The sequence below is a fragment of the Ipomoea nil genome, unplaced genomic scaffold (assembly GCF_001879475.1).
Source record: "Ipomoea nil cultivar Tokyo-kokei standard unplaced genomic scaffold, Asagao_1.1 scaffold0202, whole genome shotgun sequence".
Lineage (NCBI taxonomy): Eukaryota > Viridiplantae > Streptophyta > Magnoliopsida > Solanales > Convolvulaceae > Ipomoea > Ipomoea nil.
Window position 1 is genome coordinate 2,063,451 of NW_017616630.1, and position 27,436 is coordinate 2,090,886.

Sequence of the window (27,436 nt, forward strand, 5' to 3'; positions counted from 1 at the left end):
CCTTTGAGGATTTGGAACCTTGTCGGTGATTGATTGTGTAATGTAATGAGTATTATCCCTTCTATTGATGATTGTGATTACCCTATCTTACTTGTTATCCTTATTCCATTATCATAGTCTTGTTGGGTTGATTCTATTGATATTCTTGTGTATTGATTGGTATTGTCAAGTACATCCCTCGAAGAGTCGAGTATTGTTTCTATTCCTGATGATTTATAAAGCTAGTGTTGTTTAGCGATATACTTATATATTCCCAAGTCTCAAAATGGTTTTATCTATAGAGTATATGAATATGTATTTCAACACGTTGGAGTTGGATGGGTTACTTAGCAATATTCGTTAACGGTTATTATATCATGTTTTTCAGGTATGGTTAGTCGGTCCGAGAGCACGATAGATGGAGCCTTGGTTTAGACTAGCTACCTTTCTAGCTTTAGATGTTTTGGCCTATGAGCCGTTTTGGGACAAGATAGACTTTGGATAGTTGTTTTGTATAAGCATGTGTATCTAGATTTGGATGGCCTAGATGTGGCATGACATGCCCTTACGATTTTGTTAGCTTCCGCAACTTCTATTTATTATGTTTAGACTTGGTCCTTATTTTCCTAAGTTTGAATGCTTTAAAATATGTCTAGTTTTGGGGGTGTTACACTGACCGACTGACCTACGAGCGCTTCATCCTACTCGTTCACAAACATACATATTCATAGTGTAACCGTAACCCCCGGTTCAATTTACACTATCAGTGGCAAAACTAAGGGGAGGCGAATGTCGGCTCCCCATATGTTTTATTTGTTTTATTTTATTTCTTTTATTAAATTATTATTATTATTTTAAACAATTATTATTATTATTATTATTATTATTATTATTATTATTATTATTATTATTATTATTATTATTATTATTATTATTATTATTATTATTATTATTATTATTATTATTATTATTATACCCTTAGGTCATTTTACATGGTAATCTAAACATCTAATTTTTTCAAATATCTTTTTACCAACCGTTGATATAATTCGCTGGTCAAATCCGCTAAAGCTAACCGTTAACTGCTAATTGTCAAACAAGGACATTGCGAGGTAGTTCTCACTTTAATTTGTTGTGTGATTTGAATACTTTCTTTGTCAATAAATACCTCAAGTAGTTAATATGATTGACTTTATTAATTATATATTTTTAAATTTTTTTTCATGGTATTAATAAATTAAAATACTTAGTAAATAAATATATAGCATTATTTTGTATTATAACTTTGATATTTAATTAAAAAATAGTGCACAAAAAAGATAATAGACAATGTAGTAAATATAATCAATTGATGAATTTGAATGTAAAGAATTTTTACATTGGAGAAAAATAAAGCCAATATAACTAATGAAATGATTTCTCTTAATTAATTTATTGATAATGAATATTTTTTTTTAATAAAGACATTGTAGGGACAATGTAACGAATATAATATTTGAATGTAAAGAATTTTTATATTGGAGAAAAATAAAAACAATATAACTAATGCAAAGCATTTTATTATATAATCAGTAAAAAAGAAAATATCAGCAACAAGTTCACTGATTTGGCATAAAAAATCAAAAAAAAAAAAAATTGCATGCGAAACCAGTTCACTGGTTTCCGCATCGGAAACCAGACTCACTGGTTTCCCCAGCCGGAAACCAGTTTGGTTTTCGGCCGGGGAAACCAGTGAAGAAGGCATAATATTTGGAAAAAAAAAAATCAAAAAGGAAAAATGATATACCTCGTAACTATTCTAGTTTTGGTGAAGCTTTTGTGGTTGTGGATTGTAGGAGGAGATGTGTTGGTAGTTCTCTGTTGAATGTTAAAGGAGGAGGTGAAGTGGGAAAAGAAGCAGTGAAGGGAGAAGAAGGCTTGAGCGTGTCTGCGTATGTTGATTGAAAGATGGAAAATGACTTCCGCCAAAAAAAAAGGGGAAGTCATTTTCCGAATTTTAGCCCTCATTTTCCATTGGCTAGCTAGCATTTTCCTTTGACCATTTCATTTTCAGTCTTCCCAAACACAAAAAATCCAGAAAATGATTTACAGAAGTCATTTTTCAGGTTTTCAAATAGACCCTTAATGAATAATCATATTTAAAGGATAAATTAGGCCCTTAATGAATAATTATATTTAAAGGATAAATTAGGAAATATGAAGGAAAAATTAAAATATCAATCTGAGCCATTGGCGGAAGATCTTCAAATAAAATCCCAATGACCAGATTAACCTCACCGCAACAGCAAAAATCCCGGAATACAGCACCACTTTGGTCATTTTACCTCTTAAAATAATCTGAACATCGGCGTCGGGGTTTAACCGGGGATGTTCAGCACTTCTTCGTATTTGCTCCTTCCTACAAGATGTACATAGTAAAACCCTAACAAAGATTCGACCCGATTCTGCTAATTCAACTGAGAAGTAGAAGGAAAATGGGTCGACCCGAACCTTGTGTACTCTTCGCCCAGACATTCATTCATCCCCTACTGGATGAATACGTTGACGAGGTTTTTCCCTACTCTCTTTTGATTTGTTTGTTGTATTTCTAAGTTTGGGTTTCATTGGGACTCGACGTTACTTAGTTTTCTACATCTTTTGTATAATTTTCAGAATGTTATTTAAATTAATGCTGGAAGTATTCGGGAATTGATTATGAAATGTTAAAATTATATTTTCTGAATTTCGTTTTACTATTATGTTAATTCAAACTGGCATTGTGGTATTCACAATGCTCTTTTTATATATATATATATATATATATATATATATATATATATATATATATATATTTTTTTTTTTTTTTGGTTTTTTGGTTGTTGTTGTTGTTTCTTGATTTAAAAAAAAAAAATTGTTCTAGAAATTCATTTAATTCAGTTTGGGTTAACGGGTGCATTCTTTATTGGGGCTAGGGATTTTGTGCATGTCATATATTGTATGGGTGCATTAGATGAGCTCTGGGAGGTTGCTGATTACACTATATGCGTATTGGTTTTTATATAATTCACAATGTGTTGTATCTTGAATGTATCAGAAGATCGCTTCAAACTGAAATAAGAAAAAATGTTCATGTTTGTTTTAGTATAAATATATAATATATGCATATATGTTGCAACTGCTAAAGTATTCTAGTTGCTATTTAATTTTTAAGGATATTCCATTTAATTATCTAGCTAATTTTGGTCTTTGGTCCAGGTGTTATTTTCAGAGCCTGTTGTCATTTCTGCCTGTGAGTTTCTTGAACAGAATGCATCATCTGCATGTTCAGCAGTGCAACTTGTTGGGTATGTTAACTTGTTATGTCCATATCATATGAAGGGATGGCCTGTTACTTGAAACTATAAGTTTTATCTCATCCACTCTTCTGAGTATTGGTTTACCAAATTGATAAAAACACTTGTTATTGTTAAAACCTTGATGAAAAGCAATTATGAAGATATAGTCAGATTTATTGGATACTAGACTAGATTATGCTGTATGGCAATAATATCTATAGGATTGGGTTGCTTTCGTCAGTTTTTGTGATTTATTTGTTTATTTTAGTATAGTCCTTCTGAATCAATTAGAGAGAATCTAACCTTTGTTTGTCTTAAAGATATAAAAGTATTATTGATTTACTTTTCCTATATGTTGCCTGTCAAGGGGAAATGGATATGGATTATATATGATATTTTGCACAAAAATATTTTAGAAGATTTGGAGTATTTAGCTTCACTATTCTAATATCCTAAACGCATTTTCAAAAAATTATGAATTATTAGATGTTAGAAATATTAATTTTGACATAAAGGGAAGCATTTTTCCATGAAGAGATATTAGTGCTTATGCTTGTTGCAAAGTTCAGAGAATACAGTGTCCACAAGTCTTTTGAGAATGCGTTGTATACACTATTTTGATAACGCTTTGTATGAATTCTTCTAATCAGGGCAACTTCACCTCCTTCATTTGCCATGGAGGTTTTTGTTCAGTGTGAAGGGGAGACAAGGTTTAGACGATTATGCCAGCCTTTTTTGTACTCGCATTCTTCATCAAATGCTCTTGAAGTTGAGGTATTAAACAAAGATTTGCTTTTTTCCTTCCTGATTATTAGTATTATTGATCTCATGAATTTTTTATTTTGCTTGATTTTCCTTTCTTCTCAATATTAGTAATTTTACCTTTGAATTATATATTTCATTCCTTGTACTGGAACTTAACTGTGTTCTTCATTTAATAATTTCAATTTTAATGTCGTGCTCTTGATAGTTGGATCTTTTATATGGCTCTTTGTTTTTCAGACTGCTAGTTACAAAGATTATATTTGTTTCACTATCAGCTGGGTATCGTATTTTCAGAATTTAAGGTCATCTTATGTTACAGAATATGTATTCCATTCTCCATTTCTCGTTTTAAAAAATTGTCCAAGATTTGATTTTCTATTAGACAACTATGAATTTACCTTCAAATCTGATTGCTTTTTTATTATAAAAATACAAATGCAAGTAGCTGGTGCTAATGGCATTGGCCTGTAGCACTCAGTCTGAAGTTTTTTGGGATAATCCAAAATTTCTAGGTGGCCTAAAAATTAAATTTAAACAAAGTTAGGATTTTTTTGGGTTTTAATGTCAAAAGTGAAGTTTGGCTTTTATATATATAGTAATAGTAATATAGTAATAGTATAGTAATAGTAATAATAATAAAATGAGACCACCTGTTCCCGTGAGACCCTTCGCAATTGCACACAAGCTACTACACGAATGCACACAGACTAGATTGTGTGCAATTCGCCTAGCAATTTACCCCGTGTGCATTTGTGTAGTAGCTTCTGTGCATTTTCGAAGGGTCTCACGGGAACAGGTGGATGCACTTGAAAATTTTATATATATATATATATATATATATATACATATTAAAAAATTTGTTCTGTTTTTTATTTTATTTTATTTTATTTTATTTTTTATACAGTTCATATATTGATATATATATTTTGTACAGGTGAATTATTTTTGGTCTGCTTTGCAATCCGTATTATTCTTTATTTATTTATTTATTTATTTTTTTGGTTGTGACTTGTCCTAAAATTATTTTGAATATTGAAAACTTTGGTCAACCTTACTGTCACTAACTCTTTATGAAATTTGAATTGAAAAATTTTATGCTATATAGATTTCTGGTTGGATTTCAAATTGAATTTTATGTTATATAACTTTTGGGTTGAATTTCATATTGTTTGAGTAATGCACATTTGACCCATTTTGGCAGATGGTCTACAGTTGGCCATAGTGATCACCATCTATTTTGATCTGTTGTAAGTAGTGATAGTGGTAGACAAACAATGATGTTGGATGGCGTGATTTTTGTAGTAAGTAGATGGATACTTATAGTAGGCTGGTACGAATAGTAATGGTAGCCTGGGGGAGGGCGGGGGTGCATGGTGGTGGCAGCTGGTAGGTCAGCGATGGTTACTGAAGAAAATTTAGAAAACATCTTTTTAGTGTTTTCCAGATTCTTTTGTGAATTTGGAAAGCATTGTTTTCTAATATGTATATAGAACACAGTTTTTTTTTTTTTTTTGGTTTGTTATTATTATTATTATTATTATTTTCTGATCTTTTAGAAATTGAATAATTTTCCAATTACTGAAATGGTTCCTACGTTTCCTTAATATGCCTCTTTTCTTAAAGTTAATAGAGCTCTTCTTATCCTGTGAAATTTTACTTGTGAACTAAACTGCACTTAGATCCAATTTGCTTTAAATAGCTTAATAAGTTATTTTATGACAAGTGCTTTTCCATATTCCTTTAAAATAAGCTCAAAACAGCTTTAAATGTATTAGGGTTTAGGGTGTTGCATATCTTTAGATTGGGAAATGTAAGCACTGAATGAGATTGGGAAATCCTTGAGGGTGTTGCATATCTTTAAGGATTTCTCAATCTCATTCAGTCCTAAATAAGAATTTTATGGACTTGAAGTGAAATGTAAGTACTGAATGAGAATATGAGATTGGGAAATCCTCGAGGGTGTTGCATATCTTTAGAATTGTAATTTATGATGACCCAAACAAGGTCTTTCAATGATATTGAAGTAGTGTTGATTTTTAAATTAAGTGCATAAATTTTTTAACTGGTTGTATGGTTGCTTATTTTTATATTTTGACATTTAGTTTTTTTTTTTCCTAGTTATATAGATTCTGTAATGAGTTGTAAGATTGCTTAATATTGGTTTTGAAATTTCTGAAAGTGTTATCTGTCATTTATAGGCAGTAGTCACCAATCATTTGGTTGTTAGGGGCAGCTATCGCAGCCTGAGCTTGGTCATATATGGAAATACTGCAGAAGATCTTGGCCAATTTAATATAGAAGTTGAGCTGGACAACTCTTTAGCAAATACTGTTAGTGCTGTTGAAGGAAATCTTGATGACCTTCCACCTGCATTACGTCCAACTAATGTCACTATGCTGGAGAATTTGTCTCCTTTGAAATCATTATCTTTTAAAGTCCCCCGGCTTGATATTCCTATAGAGATCAAACAGTTCTTACAACTTGCACTTAAAATTTTGGACTGTCAAAATCTTGGACATGCAACTGATAGACTTCTTAGTTCCATATTATCAGTTGCCTCAGTCTACACAACTTCTTGCCTGCATTCTACAGTTACCATCAATAAGCAACTCAGACTAGATAAGAGTGATGGCGATGTTCATAATGTCCTTATTGAAGCCGGAAAAGAGCTCTCTGAGATATATAAGGACCTTAATTCTCAATCTGGGAATGAGTTATCAGAATTTTCTACTGAGGGCGTGTGTACAGTGTTGGGGGCAGATATTGCTAGTACTGAACAGCTTGTTGATGCACTCAGTCATTACTTCAAAGATGGTCAAGGTATTTGCAATGACAGCAATTCTGGGCTTTCAAAGGTGACTGAGATTTGTTTCATTCTCTGGCATATTCTTATTTGAACTGAGAGAAAAGTGATGAATTTTCTTGTTTAATTATATTTTTCCACTTTTAGTTAACATGAGTATTATAATTATTTATTTTATTTTATTTTATTTTTGGTTTCTCTATTTCAGAAGGAGAATACTATTCTTTGGTTAGCTCTGGCTGTTATCTTGTGTTCTACCAGAGAAAGCTGCTTTCACTTTGTTAACTATGGTGGAATGCAGCAACTTGGATATGCTTTTAGACACTACATGCAGAATTCAACTGCTCTGAAGTTAATGCTTCTTGGAGTTATTGAGCAGGCTACTCAACATTCAGTTGGCTGTGAAGGTTTCCTCGGATGGTGGCCTCGTGAAGATGAGAATATCCCTTCTGGTATTAGTGATGGCTATAATCAACTATTGAAGTTATTGTTGAAGAATCAGCGGCATGATGTTGCTCTGCTCTCAACATATATACTTCATCGAATGCGCTTCTATGAAGTGGCTTCCAGATATGAGGTTCATGATCTGTTTTTTTTGTTTTTTTTGTTTGTTTTTTGTTTTGTTTTGTTTTTGTTTTTGTTTTTTTTTTTTTTTTTTTTTTTTTTGTTTTTAATTGAAAAAGTCTAAATCATGTCTGAGTCTGAATTTAAAGTGCAATTATAATTCTCACTGTCTGGTTATTTCTCCCTCTTTCAAAAACAGCATGCTGTATTATCCATACTGGAAGGTCAGGTTAAGAGTGACATTTTGGACATGCTTGCCAATGCTAAAGTCCAGCTAAAAAATCTCTTGGTTAGAAGTTTCTCTTAACATTTGAGACTTCAGTAGTTGCATCCCTTTTCGTTTTTGTTAACAGAAGTATTATTGCAGAAATTATTAAATTCCTGTTGCCCTATTGAAGATCCCTCTCCGGTTGCTTCTGCGTGTAGATCTTTGCTTCTTGGTGATGCTGGACAGCTGTCATATAAATCTACAAGTGGCTTGGTTTCACTGTCCAATTGTTGCTACCCTAACAAGGATGTCGATACACATTTGCTTTCACTTCTAAAAGTATGTTGTTGGATCAACCTAATTAAAGTAGTTAGATATTGCCCTTCTCTGTTTCATTTGTCTTAATCTCTAGGTTTCTGGTGTTGCATTTCACCTTCCATTTTTTTTTTTTTTTTTTAAATTATGACTCTCCCAATGGTAGTAAAAGTGGCTATAAAATGGTTTAATGTTAAAGGGGTTATGGTTCAAGTTATGAGATAACCCATGTTAATGTGACATTATTATCATGTAAGATTTTGGGGTTAAGTCAAGATATTATGATTATCTTCTCCACCTTAAGTATTAAGATACCCTTGGTAATGTGGTATGATTTTCCATGTTCTGTGAACCAAAAGTCCTCTGAGAGACATATAATACATTTTGGCAAGCCATACGTTATAAGGATGATGGTATTTACATAGCAACTTGTTTGCATTTCACATTTTCTTATTAAATTTTGGCAATGGTATTTATCTTCACTTCTAGGGAAATTGCAATTTGTGACAAGTTGGTATTACTAATTTGTTTTCTCACCTTCATGTAATCATGTTAACAATCAGTGTTGTCATTCTGCATTCCTTAATTTTATTCTCTTCCATTTTTTCTGTGAGCAGGAGAGGGGTTTCCTTCCTTTGTCTGCTGCTTTGTTGTCATCTTCCGCTCTACAAACTGATAAAGGTGGCATGCTGGATATTTTCGTGGATATTGTGTCATATTTAGAGGCCATAATTCTTTCACTTATCTCTTGCCGTTCAGGTTTTTTTTTTTTTTTTTCCTTTGTCTTTTATTCTTTTAGATTCTCCTTCCAATGCACACACACACTCTCTCTTCCCAATGCAATGCACTTCATTACTTCTGTTTTAAAAAATGTAATGTATGTTTAATTGTTTTTGTGTGTGTGTGTGTGTTTCCAGGACTAGTTTTCCTTGCTAGCAATCCTGAACTGTCTACCACGATAATTCATGCCTTAAGGGGTACTTATAACCGGAAGAAGGAAGAGTCAGTTTGTCTTCGCTATGCCTCTGCCTTGATTTCCAAGGGTTTCTTTTGTCACCCGCATGAAGTTGCAATGATAGTGGAGATGCATTTGAAGGCGGTCAGACATACATCTTTATGATCATTTGATTTATTTATTAATTCACTTCTTTCTTCATAGTTTCAGTCTACAACTTTCCTCCTCTGGAAGAAAAAATCTTATTTCCTTGTTTTAACTCTTGTACACCATATTTTCTCCTTTTGTCAGTTATTTTTCCTTCTGAATTAATTCTATTTTTGCTTGAATGCTACGCAGATTAATGCTGTTGATCTTTTAGTAACATCGAATTTGAACTCAACATCAAATCTCAACTCTGAGGATTTCTTATGGATATTATGGAAGCTTTGTGGTCTTTCCCGGTAAGAATAATGTAAATTATAACTTTTTAGCGTCAAACTTGCATATGCTGTAGATTTAGAAACCCTAGATGGAGAAACTTTGAGTAAATCATCTCAAGCGGGCTGTATATTTATAGTATTCCTAGTACAAGGGCACACGGCTCCTGTTTCCTACTGCCATATACACAATAATTCCCTAGTATTAGAGATTTCTAAACTAATAGGAAAGTAAAGTAATCAATTACATTTCTAATGCTTCTAAGATTCCTAACTTGAGTACAAGCGAAAGTAAAGTAATCAAGTAAATTTCTAATGCTTCTAAGATTCCTAACTTGAGTATAAGCAACCGTTCTAAGTTCTAACACACATGTATGTATCTGATTATTTGACAAATTCTTTTGATTTGCTTTACAGCTCTGATGGTGGACGTGAAGCTTTGTTAGCTTTGGTGCATTTTCCTGAGGTAAGTTGACCTCTTGTTTATTTTGGTTGGAGTTGGGCAATGAGGCTTCTCTTATCATACTGCTATGAGGAATCAAACATAGACTTTCATGGCTATCCATTGGGCCTGCTCTTTAATAAGAAATAATGATAATTTCATATTTCCCATTTCTATCTCAATTTAGTCAGATTCATACTCCCTCTGCTTTATTCCTCATTTCCTATTGACAATTGTTGAAAAAACGTTAGTCTTATTGATTATATTATGCTTCTGCAGGCAGTTTCAGTTTTAATGGCAACACTACACTCTGCAAAGGAATTGGATCCAAGCTCCGTAAATAGTGGTAGATCTATATTATTTTGCTCCTAGTTGCATATTTGATATGCATTTTCAAGTAGTGTTTCTGAAAATATTTGTTTTTGAGTTTCTGTTTTGATTTCCATATAATACTTATGCTGCCATAATTCTCAATTTCCAGTTGCTTCACCATTAAACCATGCAATCTTTCATTCTGCTGCGGAAATTTTTGAAATCATTGTTTCCGATTCAACTGCATCTTCTTTGGCATCTTGGATTGATCATGTGAAGGAACTGCATAAACTATTACTGTCTTCCTCCCCTGGTTCAAACAAAAAGGACGCTCCAGCACGACTCTTGGACTGGATTGATGCTGGCGTAGTTTACCATAGAAGTGGAGCTATTGGTCTTCTACGGTATGCTGCTGTGTTGGCTTCTGGAGGGGATGCACATATGGCCTCAACAAGTGTTTTAGCATCTGATGTGATGGATATTGATAATTTTATTGGCGATTCTTCAAGTACTTCTGATGGTAATCTGATTGACAATATTCTTGGAAAACGCATCACTGAAAAAGATTTTCCAGGTGTCATTCTTCGCGACTCATCTGTTGTTCAATTGACAACTGCAATCCGACTTTTGGCATTCATTTCTGATAACATGGTATGACTTATGAGAACTTTTATTTTTTAATTCATACAACATATGATACTTGAGAAAACTTAATAGTAGCTGTGATTTCATTGATGAAGACTGTTGCTGCTGCACTTTATGATGAGGGTGCTGTGATGGTTGTTCATGCTATTTTGATAAACTGTAGGCTCTTGCTTGAGAGATCATCTAATGTCTATGGTAAGTATTTTTGTTACCAGCTGTAGGTGGTGTTGTGCTGACTTTATCTTGAATATATTGTACTATTTCTTTTCATTTGAGCTTGTTCCTGGAGATTGTTTCACTTTGGTTTCCGGTTGCTGACTGACTGGAAACTCTTTCCTAGTAATTTTCATAGTCATTTTTTTTCCATGAAATTTAAATTCCATTCCTCAATTATTTTCCACGAACCAAATGGAACGTTGAAGTCAAAAATTTCAAGTCAGAGACCAAAAGTGAAAAAACACAATAGTTGAGGGACCAAGACTAGAATTAACCACTTTTATTGAGTTTTGACAGCATTTAGGATCACAATTATCCTTAATCTGTCTTGTATTGGGAAATTCAAAATTGGATTAATTAGGTTGGATAAAAGTAGGAATTTGGAAATATTAACAACTTGTATAAGAGCATAAATTGAGAGTTTCCTAGAAGTGCTCTCTCTTTGGTTATTATTCAATAGTGTTAAATTTGTTTAGTTGTGTGTGGATTGATGGTTTGATGTTAAGATCTTCTGTACATTTGGTGGTCTCCCCTCGGTACCTCATTAATGATAAAAAAATATGGGGCATCACAAGGCAGTACTATAGGTATTGTGACCCCAGACATTTTTCTTGTCATACATGGTCATTTAAAAGTGAAAATTGAATTTTATACTGCAAATTGCTTAATTGCCATCTATTTCCACCAAAAACTCTTCATTTATGTTTTTGCCTGTAAGGATGCACTTCATGTAGCTTCAAATATACCTAAAGCTAAAATCACTCTCTAAGGAGCGTAGTTCATGAGCTATATTCTGAGCAGTGATGTTATGCTGATACCCTGGTTCCCTTAAATATTCATAATGAGCTGTTGAAGAGAATACAACTTCAATGTGCCATACGATTTGTTGTTCATAACTTGACCTCCCAATGATATCTAATTGTAGCATACATGTTTTACTTTACTTAACATTTAAAACATTTTCTTTAATTGAACCTATCTATTTGAGCTTCTGGAATCCTGATTCCTGTTGTTTCTAAAATATCCCGATTTCATGCCTTGTCATTTTCATTTAAAAATTTTCTTATTGGCCATGCTGGTCTTGAAATTTGGTTACGTTCTTTTATGCATTTATACCCTCTTGGAGTGCATTTGCTTATGCCGTAGTATGATTTCTTTTTTTTACCAGATTACCTTGTTGATGAGAGTACGGAATGCAATTCAACTTCGGACATATTGCTTGAGCGTAATCGTGAACAGAGCCTAATTGATCTACTCATTCCTTCTTTGGTGCTGCTGATTAATCTTTTGCAGAAGTTACAGGTTTGCAGAGACCATTCTGCTGTCTATTACATTTCGGACATCATTTTTATAACTGCCTATTCCCATGGTTTTGAAACTGACTGCCATGGTTTTTGTTGAATTTGGAAGATGGAATGGCCTGGCGGGTGGAAAATAACAACCACCCGCCAGTTAGGCGGAAGCAATGATGAAGAATCAAGGAATAGAAAATGTATGATTATGTATTATTTGTCTATGTTTCTAACAAAGAAACATAACATATATATATATATATATATATATATATATATATATATATATATATATATATATATATATATATACACAAACACATAACTGTAAGTAACTACCTATAACTGACACCTATTCATAAACAGACACAACTCTATAGATAAACCTAACTCTTTATTTTTCAACACTCCCCCTCAAGCTGGAACATCTGGAAGTTCCAAGCTTGGATTAAAACATACTCTACCTTACTTTAAATTAAAAATGAAGATTAAAAGCAGCTAGAGAATAACAGTGCTAGATGGCTTCGGAGGGACAATGCTATACACAACCCTTGGGAATGAAGGCACGAAGGGCGAAGCTTGTCACAAACAACCTTGGGAATGAAGGCACCAAGGGTGAAGTCGTGAAGATTAACACAAAACACCCTCACAGCAACATAAGCACTCTAGGATTTGTCAATCAACAATCTTCATCATGAACGGCAGAGCAAACAAATCATGAGCAGTAAAGGGATGTCGTAGAGCCCATAGTAATGACAAATATACCCAAGAATGAAGTATGAATACTGAGAATACCACATGATTGTTGTTTATACCCCTTATATGATAAGTGAATAACAAAAGAGGCTTCCGGAAATAAAAAAAGGTGCTAAACTTTAAAACCCTACGGAATAAATATGGTATACCAAAAATAAAGAAACAAATAGGGTTATACCAAAAGCACCCCGGAAAGAAGTTGGCAACAAACCCAAAAAGCCTTAAAACTTCACCAAAATCTCCAAAGAAGGGCAAAACAACAATCTGTAAAATCTTCATCGGAAAATTACATCACAGGCACAGAAGGAATGGAGGAGAGCCGACGAGCAGAACTGGAGAGTTTTGCCGGAAAAATCCGCCGGAGATGGCCTCACGTGCCGACGCGTGCTATCGGAGTCCGTCAATGCCAGCGGCGCGTGGAGGCTCGTGCCGACGCGTGCTATCGGAGAATAACAACCACCCGCCAGTTAGGCGGAAGCAATGATGAAGAATCAAGGAATAGAAAATGTATTATCTGTCTGTGTTTTCATGCGCCAGTTATGTATTATCTGTCTTGTCTTTCTAACAAAGAAACATAGTACATATATATATACAAACACATAACGGTAAGTAAGTACCCATAACTGACACCTATTCATTAACAGACATCCATTCATAAACAGACACAACTCTATAGATAAACCTAATTCTTTATTTTTCAATAGTTTTTATAGTTCTTTTACCTTGAAATAATTTTGGCTTTGGTTTACTATTAGGGGCTGTTTGGTACTTTCTCATCAATTAAATTCCCAGGAAAATGTTTCCAAAGAATATGTTTAATGGGAATAACTTTACGGGGAAAATTAATTAACATGTTTTGTGTTACCTTTATAGTATTATCAGGGATGCTATGCACAAGTGTAAAAAGCTTCATAGCACTCAAAAGATGGAAGAAGATGATTAAACTCTGCCTTTGTTTGAGAGTTATTTCTGTGTTCAGCCTGCTAGCTGTTTTTCTTTTGTTGGGATCCTTTATTAGCAAATTCCTTTTTGCATCAAGTTTCTAAGCTGGACCTCTTTTATTACTCTACTTATAGGAAGCAAAGGAGCAGCACAGAAATACAAAACTAATAAATTCCCTTGTACAGTTGCATCGAGAAGTGAGGTAATGGAGGCATCTTAGAACTTCCTCCCAGGATCAGTAGTCTCTTCCCTTCTCTTTATTTATTTATTCTGTTTGTTCTGGTGAGAGAAAATTTGTAAATTGTTGAATTCATTATTTGCAGCCCAAAGTTAGCTGCCTGTGCAGCAGATCTATCTTGCCCTTGTCCCAAATTGGCTCTTGGTCTTGGAGCTGTTTGCCATCTTCTTGCATCAGCATTGGCCTGTTGGTCTGTTTATGGGTGGACTCCTGGCCTTTTCCATTTCCTCCTCGACAGTCTTAATGCAACTTCAGTTGTAGCACTTGGTCCAAAGGAAACCTGCAGCCTTTTGTGTCTTCTGGTATGTGAATTTCATGTGTCATTTTGTTCTTCTGGAATCAGAGTGTGTTGGAAGTTATCTAATTTTGGCATGGTGTATGTATGGGATCTTACAATTCTTACTGAACCATATGCTTGTTTGAAGAATGATCTGTTTCCAGATGAATGTGTCTGGCTTTGGAAAGATGGAACACCCATGTTGGCTACACTTAGGGCATTGGCTGTAAGGACACTGTTAGGACCTCAGAAGGAAGGAGAAGTTAATTGGTACCTACAGCCTGGACACAGTGAGAAACTACTTGCCCAGTTGTCACCACAACTTGGCAAAATCGCTCAGATTATTCTGCATTGTTGTGTTAGTGTATGTGGCTCATGGTCAACATGTTTTATTTCACTTTATTTTTTTTATTATCTCCAGACATTATACCAATTGAAAATTTGGGTTGAGAACTGCCCTTTTTGGATTTTATCTAATTGGTTTTTGTTAATATACTCCCATTTTTCTATCACTCTCTAAGGAAACTTATTTGCCATGTCATGATGGTCTTGATGGCTTAATGGATTGAAATGTGATGCTATTGGTATCTCTTGTTAAACAAATAGACACTTTATTTTTAATTTTTTAAGAAGACTGAGTTGCAGTTTAATAGTAATGCAAATGACAACTAGTTTTAAAAGTCATTCCACATTAAATAGTATAAAAATATCAGGTTGGTTACATGGCTAGACAGTCCTTGAATTCTTAGAATCCAGACCTTGTAGTCTTTTGATTCACCAATTCTTTACATTTATCTCAAATGGTAGTTATATATAATGGCAATTCTCTTCTGAGCATTGATAGTGACACAACTCTAAATCCTTCAGTTGGTCTGATGGTTTAACACTTGTTACCAGACATTGATCGTGGTGCAAGACATGCTGCGAATCTTCATTACTCGTATCGCATACTTAAGCACTGATAATGCTTCAGTACTTGTACGGCCTATTATATTGAAGATCCATGATCATCTTTCTGACCACTCAATATTGTCAGAAGTTGATATCTACAAGGTATTTTTTTCCCTTACAGTGAATCTCTTTTTCTCCAGATGAGTTTATTATTATTATTATTATTATTATTATTATTATTATTATTATTATTATTATTTTTATAATACTTGTTCAATGCCTATACATTGTATTTGATTCTCTTTATTTCACTGTTTTGGTTTTTCCAGGTTCACCACCTGCTTGTTTTTCTCTCTCTTCTATTAGAGCATCCACAAGCTAAGGTGCTCCTTGTGCTTAAATTTTGTTATTGTACATATTTCACCAACTTCATCTATGAAATAAATGGCAAAACATATTAATTTCTTGCTTTCTTGTTTTGTATTCATCAGAAAATTATGTTAAAGGATGGTGCTGTTCATATGCTAAGTGAAGTGCTTCAGAAGTGTTTAGCTGTTGCCAATTTAGATCCCAAAGTGTTCCTAGAGAGCAGAAATGTTAGTGGCAAAGTGACTTCAGTAGTCAGTTGGTGCATCCCAGTTTTCAAGTCCATCTCACTAATTTGTGATAGTAGAACACATGGACAAAGCATTTCAGTTCCTGATAGGTTAGCAACTCTTCCATAGATTATAAGCAATTTGCTTTCTCAGCCTATGATTTTGATTTTGTAAATTGTTTGCTTCCAGACACATCTCTGAAACTTTTACAGCTAAGGAATGTATCTTAGTCCTTACATATCTTCTCACATTTTGTAAGGTACGTTTTTCTTCATATGCATAAATTTGATGGTGCATCTTTGGCCTATGACTTATCGGAACTTATCCACTCCAAAAAGTACAAGTAGGCTGAACTCTCAAAAGAGAAACTCTTTTAAAGCTAGATAGGAGACCCATAAGTTCCAAAGTTGAGGCTTTTCAAAGTAGCCTCTTTTAAAATAATTTCCAGCTGGGCCTAACAAACACATAATAAGGGATTGAAACTGCATTATCAATCGAAGTACTGCTTCTTGTAAGCATCTCTACCTGGTTCAGTGTTTTTACAGGTCCAATATTAAGTCTCTTTTTGTTATTCGTTGACATTTTGTACACCTGCTATTTTTATCTTCTTTTTTTTTTTTCAAAAAAACTAATTAATACTCTTTTGAAGCATTAATATTTTTCTGTTTGGTGCTATTCTTTTCCTTGCATGTTATGTCTGTGTGTGATTTTAAAAATCCTGTATTTAGGTTCATTTATAATTGTTTACCAATGTGTGATGGGCGTCTTAATTCTGTTTAAATTGAGGCTATTTCTGTTTCATCATTCGATCTTGCTATTTCTCTTTTTATTTTATTATTTTCCTCTTTTTAGCCCTCTTAATTTTGTGTCTAAGATCTGAGGTTTCAAATTTTTTGGTTTTAACTGAGCATGCTAGTATTCATCCTTATTTCAAATTATTTGGTTTTAACTGGAGCATGTGATTATGCATCCTTTTGCATTTATCTAAATGGAGAATATTTTTTTTCTTTTTACCACTGTGTTTAGGTACTGCCAGTTGGAAAAGAATTGCTCGCCTGCCTCTCAGCTTTTAAAGAATTGTGTTGTTCTGCAAGAGGAAAAAGTTCTTTGCTTTCCATTTGTCAGCATATTCTGTTAAGTAATGAGGATCGTGAATCTGAGAGTCGGTTTGCAAATGTTCATGACATCATCAACACATTTGATTGGAAGGATTATCCTCCTTTGGAATATTGCTGGCGTTTGGTGTTGAGCTCAGTTGCTTCAAAGAATGTTCCTCTCGCATATACTGTTGAGGCTATTGGAGCACTATCATTGGGTTCTTTGTACTTCTGCATGGATGCCGACAGGTCTGTCATCGTTTGGGGATTTTATGTAACTGACTTCTTTAGGTTCTTAATATGAATATATATATTTGCATTATGACTTAATTCTTCTTTTGGTCTCATTTAATCTGGGAATTAAATTTTGTATAATTTGATTTTAACCCTAGATAGTTATTGCTTCTTCAGTGTGAACCTGGAGAGGGTTGAGGCATTGCAGTACCTTGTTGGTTTTAAGAATGGGAGTAGCCCACCGGTACTTTGTGAGGAGAGCATGAAATCTTTTGAGAACTATACCAGTTTGTTTGGATCAATGGGAAATGATGATATGTATTCTGTGGGTTTCGACAAGGCTTATCTGGACCGCGTACGCATCGGTTTTCTCCTTGTATCTTTATTTTATCTCTTTTCCCTTAGTTCTTTGTGAACATGTTTGATGGTTTTTATGGGTCTGCAGGTCAAGGAGTTAGCAAGGTCACTAATGCTTTTGTTGCATGAACCTACTGGCACCGTGAAGGCAAATGAAATTGCCAGCATCCTTTCTGCTTCACCTATTGATCCTACAGTTTGTTCTAAGATTCATAAACTTGTAGATGGAAGTGTCGGAAGAATAGAGGACAATAGCTTAGATGAACATGGAGACAATTTTCTGTGGGAGTGTCCTGAAAATTTGCGTGATAGGTTGACGCAAACTGGGCTTGCCAGTAAAAGGAAAATCTCCTCAATGGAGGGGTCAAATAGGCGTGCGAGGGGAGATGCTTCCTCAGCCGAGACTGCTGCACCAGGTGCATTCTCAAGGGGGTCTGTACCCCCTGTTGTTGTTTCTGGCCCTACTCGAAGAGATACTTTCAGACAACGAAAGCCCAACACTAGCAGACCTCCCTCCATGCATGTTGATGACTATGTTGCAAGAGAAAGAAACGCTGATGGGTCCAACAATTCTAATGTCATTGCTGTGCCAAGGATTGGATCTTCTAGTGGGAGACCACCATCTATTCATGTAGATGAATTCATGGCCCGACAAAGGGAGCGTCAGAATAGTGTGGGGTTGCCAGTTACTGATGTTGCTGCTGCACAAGAGAAACTGGCTCCTGTTGAGAATAAAGCAGATGTAGAGAAATCAACTATGTCTCGCCAGTTGAAACCTGATCTTGATGATGACCTTCAGGGAATAGAAATTGTTTTTGACGCTGAGGAGGCTGAACCTGATGATAAACTGCCTTTCCCTCAGCCAGATGACCATCTAAAACAACCTGCATCTGTCATTGTTGACCAAAATTCTCCTCGTTCAATTGTTGAAGAGACTGTGAGTGAGGTGAATGAGACTAGACAGTTTTCTCGTGTGGGTGCTCCCAGAGTATCTAACCCCGTCGATGAAAATACACACAGTGAATTTTCTTCTTCACGGATGTCAGTTTCTCGTCCTGAGATGGCATTGACGCGAGAGCCAAGTGTTTCTTCGGATAGGAAGTTCAGCGACCAGTCTGAGGAACCAAGGAGTTCCACGGTAAAATCCTCTAATGGGTTTGATTCTCTGGGAAAAGCTGTTAGTACTGGTGCATTTCCCAAGGCTTCTGCTTCACCTCTACAGACAACCGTTGACTCTCACTCACCAGCAAATATGTATACGAGAGGACAAACTCCTGCTATTGCTTCTCAAGGATATTATGATCAGAAATCACAACCACCAAGTCAGGCCCCTTTACCTCTAATGCCACCTCTAGCAACAAACTCACCTGTATTTTCAAATCCTGCAGATCACACTGTATGTCCGTCCATCTTCACCATTTGCTATTTCTGCAGCAGATGTTTAGCCTCGACTGCTGCCTGGCTTTCATGTAAATTAAATATTCTTCTGTTCATACTTACAAGAAGCTTAATACTTGACCTTTTTTTTCAGGTTCAACCAGATTATTTGTCTGCACGGAACAGCACTTCTGCTTCTACAACCTCCAGTCCTTTGCCAGATTCCAAGTATGGTCGTACAACACTCTCTTCAGCTGGTGGATCTACCAGACCTTTTCCACCACTTCCACCAACACCACCTCCTTTTGCAGTTAATCCTACTGGCTTTTCCTCATTAAAACCTTCCGCTTCACAGTCTCCGGTCTATAATCAGAATGTTTCTGGTACAACTGAGCTTCAGCAGACCTCAGCAAGCGATGCTCGACTGGCTAATCTTGCAGCTTCTGGGCCCATACTGACCACTTTCTCTCCCCCACCTTTAGCACCTCCCTTACTTTTCAGTAGGCCCAGTTCAATCCCTGTTAATCCCTATGGAAGTAACTCAGCTCCACACCATATAGAAAGCCTACCCAGTAACGTACAAAATCTTCCTGCTTCCTTACCTTCCATTCACTCTTTACCGTCTATTGCTCAATTGCAGCCATTGCAGCCACCACAACTTCCTCGTCCACCATCACAGCATCTCAGACCATTCATACCAGGTTCACTGCAGTCAGACCAGGGAGTTCCATTGTTACAGAGCCGAATGCACATGCAAATGCAACCATTACAGATGTTACATCAACCCCAACTTTCTCCAGGTCATGTATATTATCAGACCCCCCAACCACAGGAGAATATTTCACATTCTCTACAGCAACTGCAGCAGCAGCAGCAGCAACAACAACAACATGATCATCTTCTGCCACAAGGTTCACGTCAACAAGCTGACTCCCAGCAACAAGATGCTGGGATGTCATTACAAGATTTCTTTAGATCCCCAGAAGCTATTCAGGTACTTGTCACTAATCAGTCATGCATCAGCGTGAAAATTCTAGTTCCATGCTGTTGGAATTTTCTTTTTAGATCAGAGACTGATCATTATAGTTGTTATCTATTGCAGTCTCTATTGAGTGACAGAGACAAACTCTGCCAGCTGCTTGAACAACATCCAAAGCTGATGCAGATGCTTCAGGTTTGACCACTGTTTAAGATCTCTCTTTCTCCTTCACACATGCATGCAAGTGCACGTGTGCAGTTTTGCTTAAATGTGTTTAATAAGTTCTTCCCCTTGCTAGAAACTGTTAATGACTTTTGTCTTATTGATTCATAAAATTCATCTTTCATCTGCATACTTCCTTTTTTAAGTATTTGTTGAGAAAGATGTAGAAGAAGTTTGTATTACTTGCTTGTCTCAATGGGGAGACAACAGATAAATATATACAGACTAAGAGACACAATCCTACAGACACAACCCTACATAACTTTAACAGTTATATTTCTACAGACACAACTTTTGTGTTTCAACACTCCCCCTCAAGCTGGAGCATGTATATCATATGCACCAAGCTTGTTACAAATGTATTCAATCCTATGACTTCTTAAAGCTTTAGTAAATATATCAGCTAATTGATTATTTGAACCTATAAAAGATGTAGTAATATCTCCAGAAGTAACTTTGTCTCGAACAAAATGGCAATCAATTTCAATGTGTTTTGTCCTTTCATGAAACACTGGATTTGATGCAATATGCAAAGCTGCTTGGTTATCACAAATGAGCTTCATGGACTTCTTTGTACAAATCTGCAGTTCGGTAAGGAGGTTTTTCAACCACACAAGTTCACATGTTCCAACGGCCATAGATCGATATTCGGCTTCTGCACTTGATCGAGCAACAACATTTTGCTTTTTACTTTTCCAAGAGATTAAGTTGCCACCAAGAAAGATACAATATCCAGATGTTGATTTTCTATCCCATGCACCTGCCCAATCTGCATCTGTGTACCCAATAATTTCAAGGTTCCCATGGTCTTTGTATAACAAACCAGTGCCTGGAGATTTTTTAATATATCGTAAAATCCGAATGGCAGCTTCCCAATGACTTTCACGTGGAGATGCCAAGAACTGACTAACAACACTTACCGCAAAAGAGATATCAGGTCGAGTTACAGTTAGATAAAGTAATCTTCCAACCAATTGTCTATATTTTCCCGGATCTTGGATAAGCTCCCCCTGGTCTGGTAGGAGTTTGATATTTGGATCCATAGGAGTGTCAAGAGGTTTACAATTCATCATACCTGTGTCTTCTAGTATATCCAATGCATACTTTCTTTGTGATATGCAAATTCCTTTCTTGGATTGTGCTACTTCAATTCCCAAAAAGTATTTTAACTTCCCGAGATCTTTTGTTTCAAAATGTTGGAATAGATGTTGTTTCAACAATTGTATTCCTTCAACATCATCTCCTGTAATGACAATATCATCAACATATACAACAAGATAAATGCTCTTACCATGTTGATGTCTATAGAAGACGGAGTAGTCAACTTTGCTTCGATTTAAACCAAAATTTTGCACTACTATGCTGAACTGTCCAAACCAGGCACGAGGAGATTGTTTTAGACCATAGAGAGAACGTTTGAGCTTACAAACCAAGTTACTCTCCCCCTGAGCAACAAACCCAGGAGGTTGTTCCATGTAGACTTCTTCCTCTAAATCTCCATGCAGAAAAGCATTTTTAATATCTAACTGATGCAAGGGCCAATGATGAACGGCAGCCATAGAAAGGAAAATTCTGACCGAAGCAATTTTAGCTACTGGCGAAAAGGTGTCAGTGTAATCAATCCCAAAAACCTGTGTATATCCTTTGGCTACCAGTCGAGCTTTAAGTCTATCAACCCGTCCATTGGGCCCAACTTTCACAGTATAGATCCATCGGCAACCAACAGTTGTTTTACCTTCGGCTAATGGAACTAACTCCCAAGTCCCGGATGAATGAAGAGCAGCCATTTCATCAACCATAGCCTGGCGCCAACCAGGGTGGGAAAGGGCTTCTTTAACAGATTTAGGGACAGAAACAGAAGATAAACATGTGATAAAAGCAGTATATGAAGGTGAGAGACGATCATATGAAATAAAGTTGTATATGGGAAAGGGATTTCGTGATGACCTGTTACCTACACGACTTGCGATAGGAGAGCTTGTTGCCGGAACCGGGTTCGAGGGCATAGATGGCTCGAGAGATGAATCAGTTGGGATTTCATCGATTTGAACTGTCGCGGGTGGTCGAGAGCGGCGATGATAAGTGTAAGGAAAGGGGGTAACATTGTTGTTTTGTAAAGGAGGTTCAGTAAGTGAGGGACTAGGATTTCTAGGTGATAACGGATTTTGAGGTAAATGTACCTCGGTCCCTCCTTGAAAAGTAGGAACAGGAAGAACATCAGGAAAATGAGAGATGGAGGTCGGTAAACTAGATGAAAAGAAAGGTGTTGATTCAAAGAAAGTAACATCAGAAGATACATAAAATCGATGCTTATCAGGGGAATACCATCTAAAACCCTTTTGCAACCTAGAGTACCCAACAAACATGCATTTTAAGGATTTTGGGGAAAATTTATCACGCCCTGGGGTAGTGTCCCGGACAAAACAGGTGCACCCAAAAATTTTTAAAGGAAGAGTATGAAGGGGCTTATCGGGAAATAAAATATTATAAGGTATCTTACCATGTAAAACAGATGAAGGCATACGATTTATTAAATAACAGGAATGAAGGATAGCATCTGCCCAGAATTCTGGAGGGACTTTATAGTGGAGAATCATGGTGCGGGCTGTTTCAACGAGATGCCGATTTTTACGTTCAGATACCCCATTTTGCTGTGGAGTATCGGGACAAGATGACTCATGGAGGATGCCCGCTGAATCAAGAAAGTTAGATAAAGGAGTTGTAAAGTATTCTCCAGCATTATCACTTCGTAAAGTTTTAATAGACACCCCAAACTGATTTTTTATCTCATTAACAAATTTTTGAAGAACATTAAGTACTTCAGAACGGTTTTGCATTAAAAAGACCCATGTACATCGAGAAAAATCATCAGTGAAGGTAACAAAATATTTAAAACCAAGAATTGAATTATAACGAAAAGGTCCCCAAACATCAGTATGAACTAAGGAAAAAGGGAAGGCAGCTTTTTTATTAACACGATTAGGAAACGATGTTCTAGAATGTTTGCCAAGCTGACAGGCTTCACACTCTAGGGTAGATAAGTGAGACAAACTAGGGACAAGCCGCCGTAATTTTTTAAGGCTAGGATGTCCTAGTCGGTCATGGGCAAGGGAAGGAGGAATGGTAGCAGTGCAAACTGTAGAAGGTTTTGGGGTAGATAATCGATAAAGTCCTTCTGATTCATACCCTGAACCAATCATCTTCCCCGAACGACGGTCCTGCATAATGACAGAATCAGAAGAAAAAGTGACCGTACAGTCCAAAGATTTTGTAAGTTGATGAACAGAAATTAAATTGAAAGGACAGTTAGGTATATAAAGAATTGAAGAGAGAGGCAAAGTAGGAAGGAGGAAAGCCTTTCCAATTGCAATAGCCGTACTCTTAGACCCATTACCAAAAACAATAGATGGAAGGGACTTAGACTTGGTGAAATGAGAAAATAAAGATGAGTTACCAGAGATATGCTCAAAGGCACCTGAATCGATAATCCATGGTCCGCTCAGGCTAGATTGTGATACAAGGGCAGTATGAGTTCCATCAGTGTAGGCTGCAGGAGTTAAACTAGAAGCTTTGGGAGTGGCTTTAAATCGAACAAACTCTTCATACTCAGCAGCGGAAATGGTTCGAGAATTTGGTTCCCCAGGTTGAGATTGAGCAACACTGGCTTGCGTACGTACCGGTCTCCCATGAAGTTTCCAACACTGATCTCGTGTGTGCCCAGTTCTATTACAATAATCACATACTTTAGTGTTTCTCTGTCCACCACGATTGTTAGTTCGTCCACGACCTCCTTGTGTGATTAGAGCAGATTGTTCGGTAGTGGATGTGTGAGTACCTGGAATAGAGGTGACCTGCAAGAGTCGTTTGAACAACTCGGTGGTTCCCGGGACAGTGTTGCTTCCAAGAACTTGATTCCGGATGCTTTCAAATTCTGGACCTAATTTGGTTAAGAGAAGTATGACAAAGAATTTCTCTCGTTGGGTAAGTTGCTCTGCGGGTGTACCACCAATAGGCATGAGTGTACCAAACTCAGCAATCAAACTTTGGGCTTTGCTAAGAAAAGTTTCCATATCAATACCATCTTTCTTCAAGTTAACCAAATTGTCAACAACATTATAGAATTGAGAGACATCATTAGTGTACAGAGATCGAGCTTGACTCCACACCCCGACACATGTCTTAAAGGGCCGGAATAAAGGCAACAACTGTGGAGAAAGAGACTGCCAAAGGAGACTACAAAGTTGAGCATCTAACCTTTGCCAAACTGTCTTTTCTTTTTCCGGTATCATATCCACTTCTTTTTGCAAGTGGTCAACAACACCTTGGCCCATAAACCATAATTCTACGGCATCCGACCAAGAGTGGTAATTTTGAGAACCACATAATCTTTCAGAAGTGATTACCGGATTTCCAGACAGATTAGGCACATAAACAGAGCTCGAAGAAGTAGGTAAAGTATTGGCAGGAGAAATAGTACCCGAATTATCAGAATTGTTGTCGGAAGACATCGTGACCAAAAATAAATCTGATTGCACGGAAGGGAAGGAGGAGAGCCGACGATACGATCTGGAGACTGTCGCCGGAAAAGGCCGCCGGAGACGGCCTCGGCGGCCTCACGCGCAGGCGCGTGGTGTCGGAGCGCCGGCGACGTGGTGGCGCGTGGCGGCGCGTGGAGGAGATTCCGGCGACCGGAATTGATGGGTAAAGGTCGCCGGAGGATGGGTAAGGGGGTTGTAGTACTGATTTGATAAAAGAGTTAATTCCAGCAATAGTCCTCCGACTATTGTGATTTTCCAAAATTGGTCCTTGTCTTTTAATTTGGACAAAAAAAACCCTTGACTTTTAAATTTGTTCCGGCATTGGTCCTTTCGTTAACTTTCTGTTTGTTAGGGGTTAGTATTGAGGTTAAAATGGTCATTTCCTTAGGTGTTCATCTACTTTCTTACTCCTTCTCTTCCACAGGCGGCGCAGTTGGCAACCTCCAACATTTCAGTTCAATCTCTTCAATCGTAGAATACATGAAATTGATGAAAATCATTTCAGTTCCCCATTTGTCCATACTTGTCAAAGCATAAAACCTTCCATCAAAAGGTTACCATAAACATTTAAACAAATATAACTCCTTCTCTTCAACACACACTGCCGCCGGCAGAGGATGGTGAAGAACCTGGTCGCCGGATCTGCTGAGTCGTTGTTGAAATGCCGGGAACAGAGGTCGCCGGATCTGCCGCTGCTCTGCTCACTGGATCGTCCTGTCGCCGCCACTCATCGCCGAACATTCATGCCATGGCTGTTGCTGACCGTCGGGAAGATCGCCGGAGCTGCTGTCTCGTCTACTGCTTGCCGATTCGAGAAAGAAGGGAGAGAGGGCGAGTGAATGCTGCTGGTAGAAGTCGCCAACTGCGCCGGAGATGCTGTGGAGTCAGTGCCCAAGACGCCATTAGAGAGGGAGAGGAGTTACTCTTTCTATGTGTGGAAGAAAGTAGATGAACACCTATGGAAATGACCATTTTAGCCCTTACACTAACACCTAACAAACAGAATGTTAACGGAAGGACTAATGTTGGAACAAATCTAATAGTCAAGGGTTTTTTTTGTCCAAATTAAAAGACGAGGACTAATTTTGGAAAATCACAATAGTCAGGGGACTATTGCTGGAATTAACTTTGATAAAATATCTCACCAATATCAAGTAATTTGAAACCCTAGTTTCGAATGAACAGTAACATGTACTGTTCACTTAAAAAAAAAAAAAAATTCAAATTTTGACTTTGGCTCTTGATACCATGTTGAGAAAGATGTAGAAGAAGTTTGTATTACTTGCTTGTCTCAATGGGGAGACAACAGATAAATATATACAGACTAAGAAACACAATCCTACAGACACAACCCTACATAACTTTAACAGTTATATTTCTACAGACACAACTTTTGTGTTTCAACAGTATTCAGTTGCATGCCTGTATTCTTCATTACTTGAATAGCTTATCGAGATGCTCAATTTATGCTTCATGACTCAGGGAAGGACTGGGATTCCTTGTTTGCTTAAATTCATTGATGTGCTGTAATTCTCTGAAATTTTCAGGATAGATTAGGCCAATTGTAGTCGTCATCAAATCAGGTCGTCGTGTGGTTTTATTGCCTTGAGAATGTCAAAGGGCGGGCAGTCTTCAAATTGGAGCGAATTCAGCACTGCCAAATCCCCACTTGGTTTCAACTCTCTGCGGGTTGCTATACCATGTTGTATCAAATATCTATCATATATCAATTGATGTATTAAGGTTTTGATTCAATGTACTGTAAATTCTGTGTAGCATGTACATTACAGTTAACTTTCGGTAGCTACTAGCTAGACATTCTGCACAAAAGCATGTGTTTTCCACACTTTACCTTAGCCTGATTTAGTTTGAGCTTGCTAACTAAAAAAAAAAAAAAAAGATCAGACCAGGTATGGATGTACTCGTTACATAATGTGCTTTATTGAGTTAGACTTATTTTGGGTTAACCGAGTTTCTACCCAACCTTTCTTTGAAAATTTATTATTCTTGGTTTATATTTATTATATTTTGCCATATTATGACCTTGGAATTCTGGATTTTTTTTTTTTTTTTTTTGAGTACACTTTAATCTATCTCTGTTCAGGAATTCTGGATTGTTAGTCTGCCTAAAACTAGTGTAAGTTGGCCAATTCTATCAAGAAGTCCATTAGATTTCTAGAAAATTGTGTGCTCATACACTCACAATAAGAAACTACCACTAAAGTACCTCTGCCCTGGAATTCCTACATCTCTGGCCATTTAGACACCTTAGTTTATAGTGTAGGTTCATTAGTCCCTTTATTTATTTATTTTTCCTTTTATTGTCTATTTGTCTTTCACTTGTGCGCAGTGTTGTAAAAATTAACTTAGACGGCTGCCTAGGTGCCCCAAGCCGAGACTATTTTAGCCCTATGTGGCTTTTAGTTAGCTGGCTAACTAGGCGCCTAACTCCGCCTAGTTGGCGCTCAACTCGACTGAGTGATATTTTTTGCCTGCTTAGTTGCTCATTTTCTATATTCTTATTAGGGTTAGGCATTTCGGTTCGGATTATTCGAACCGAACTTTGGTCTCAAATTGAAGTACCGATCGGTTCGGTTCGAGTATTACCTTAATCGAACTGAAAAACCGATCGATTTTCTTTTTTTTTTTTAAATAATAATAATAGATAATAGATATATAATGAATTAAATGTCCAAGGAGAGG

General features: G+C 36.5%; 1 protein-coding gene across 1 annotated transcript; it reads left to right on the forward strand.

Moving 5' to 3' along the window:
- The first annotated feature begins 2,330 nt into the window (after positions 1 to 2,330).
- LOC109189493 lies at positions 2,331 to 26,615 on the forward strand. Its single transcript, XM_019340119.1, has 28 exons — positions 2,331 to 2,528; positions 3,214 to 3,302; positions 3,944 to 4,067; positions 6,257 to 6,913; positions 7,070 to 7,438; positions 7,625 to 7,714; positions 7,793 to 7,972; positions 8,566 to 8,707; positions 8,866 to 9,047; positions 9,243 to 9,346; positions 9,740 to 9,788; positions 10,044 to 10,110; positions 10,246 to 10,727; positions 10,817 to 10,916; positions 12,106 to 12,239; positions 14,062 to 14,129; positions 14,251 to 14,467; positions 14,591 to 14,806; positions 15,340 to 15,495; positions 15,663 to 15,716; positions 15,825 to 16,039; positions 16,119 to 16,188; positions 16,956 to 17,275; positions 17,438 to 17,615; positions 17,706 to 19,013; positions 19,149 to 19,988; positions 20,097 to 20,168; positions 26,281 to 26,615. The coding sequence occupies exons 1-28, from the start codon at positions 2,454 to 2,456 to the stop codon at positions 26,299 to 26,301; spliced, it is 6,579 nt and encodes a 2,192-aa protein (XP_019195664.1). The 5' UTR covers positions 2,331 to 2,453; the 3' UTR covers positions 26,302 to 26,615.
- Positions 26,616 to 27,436: the final 821 nt, after the last annotated feature.

Coding starts and splice junctions, on each gene's coding strand:
- LOC109189493 (XM_019340119.1), top strand. CDS start 2,454: ATGGGTCGACCCGAACCTTGTGTACTCTTCGCCCAGACATTCATTCAT. Junction 8,708..8,865: donor ACTTATCTCTTGCCGTTCAG/GTTTTTTTTTTT, acceptor GTGTGTTTCCAG/GACTAGTTTTCCTTGCTAGC. Junction 17,276..17,437: donor TTCTGCATGGATGCCGACAG/GTCTGTCATCGT, acceptor TTGCTTCTTCAG/TGTGAACCTGGAGAGGGTTG.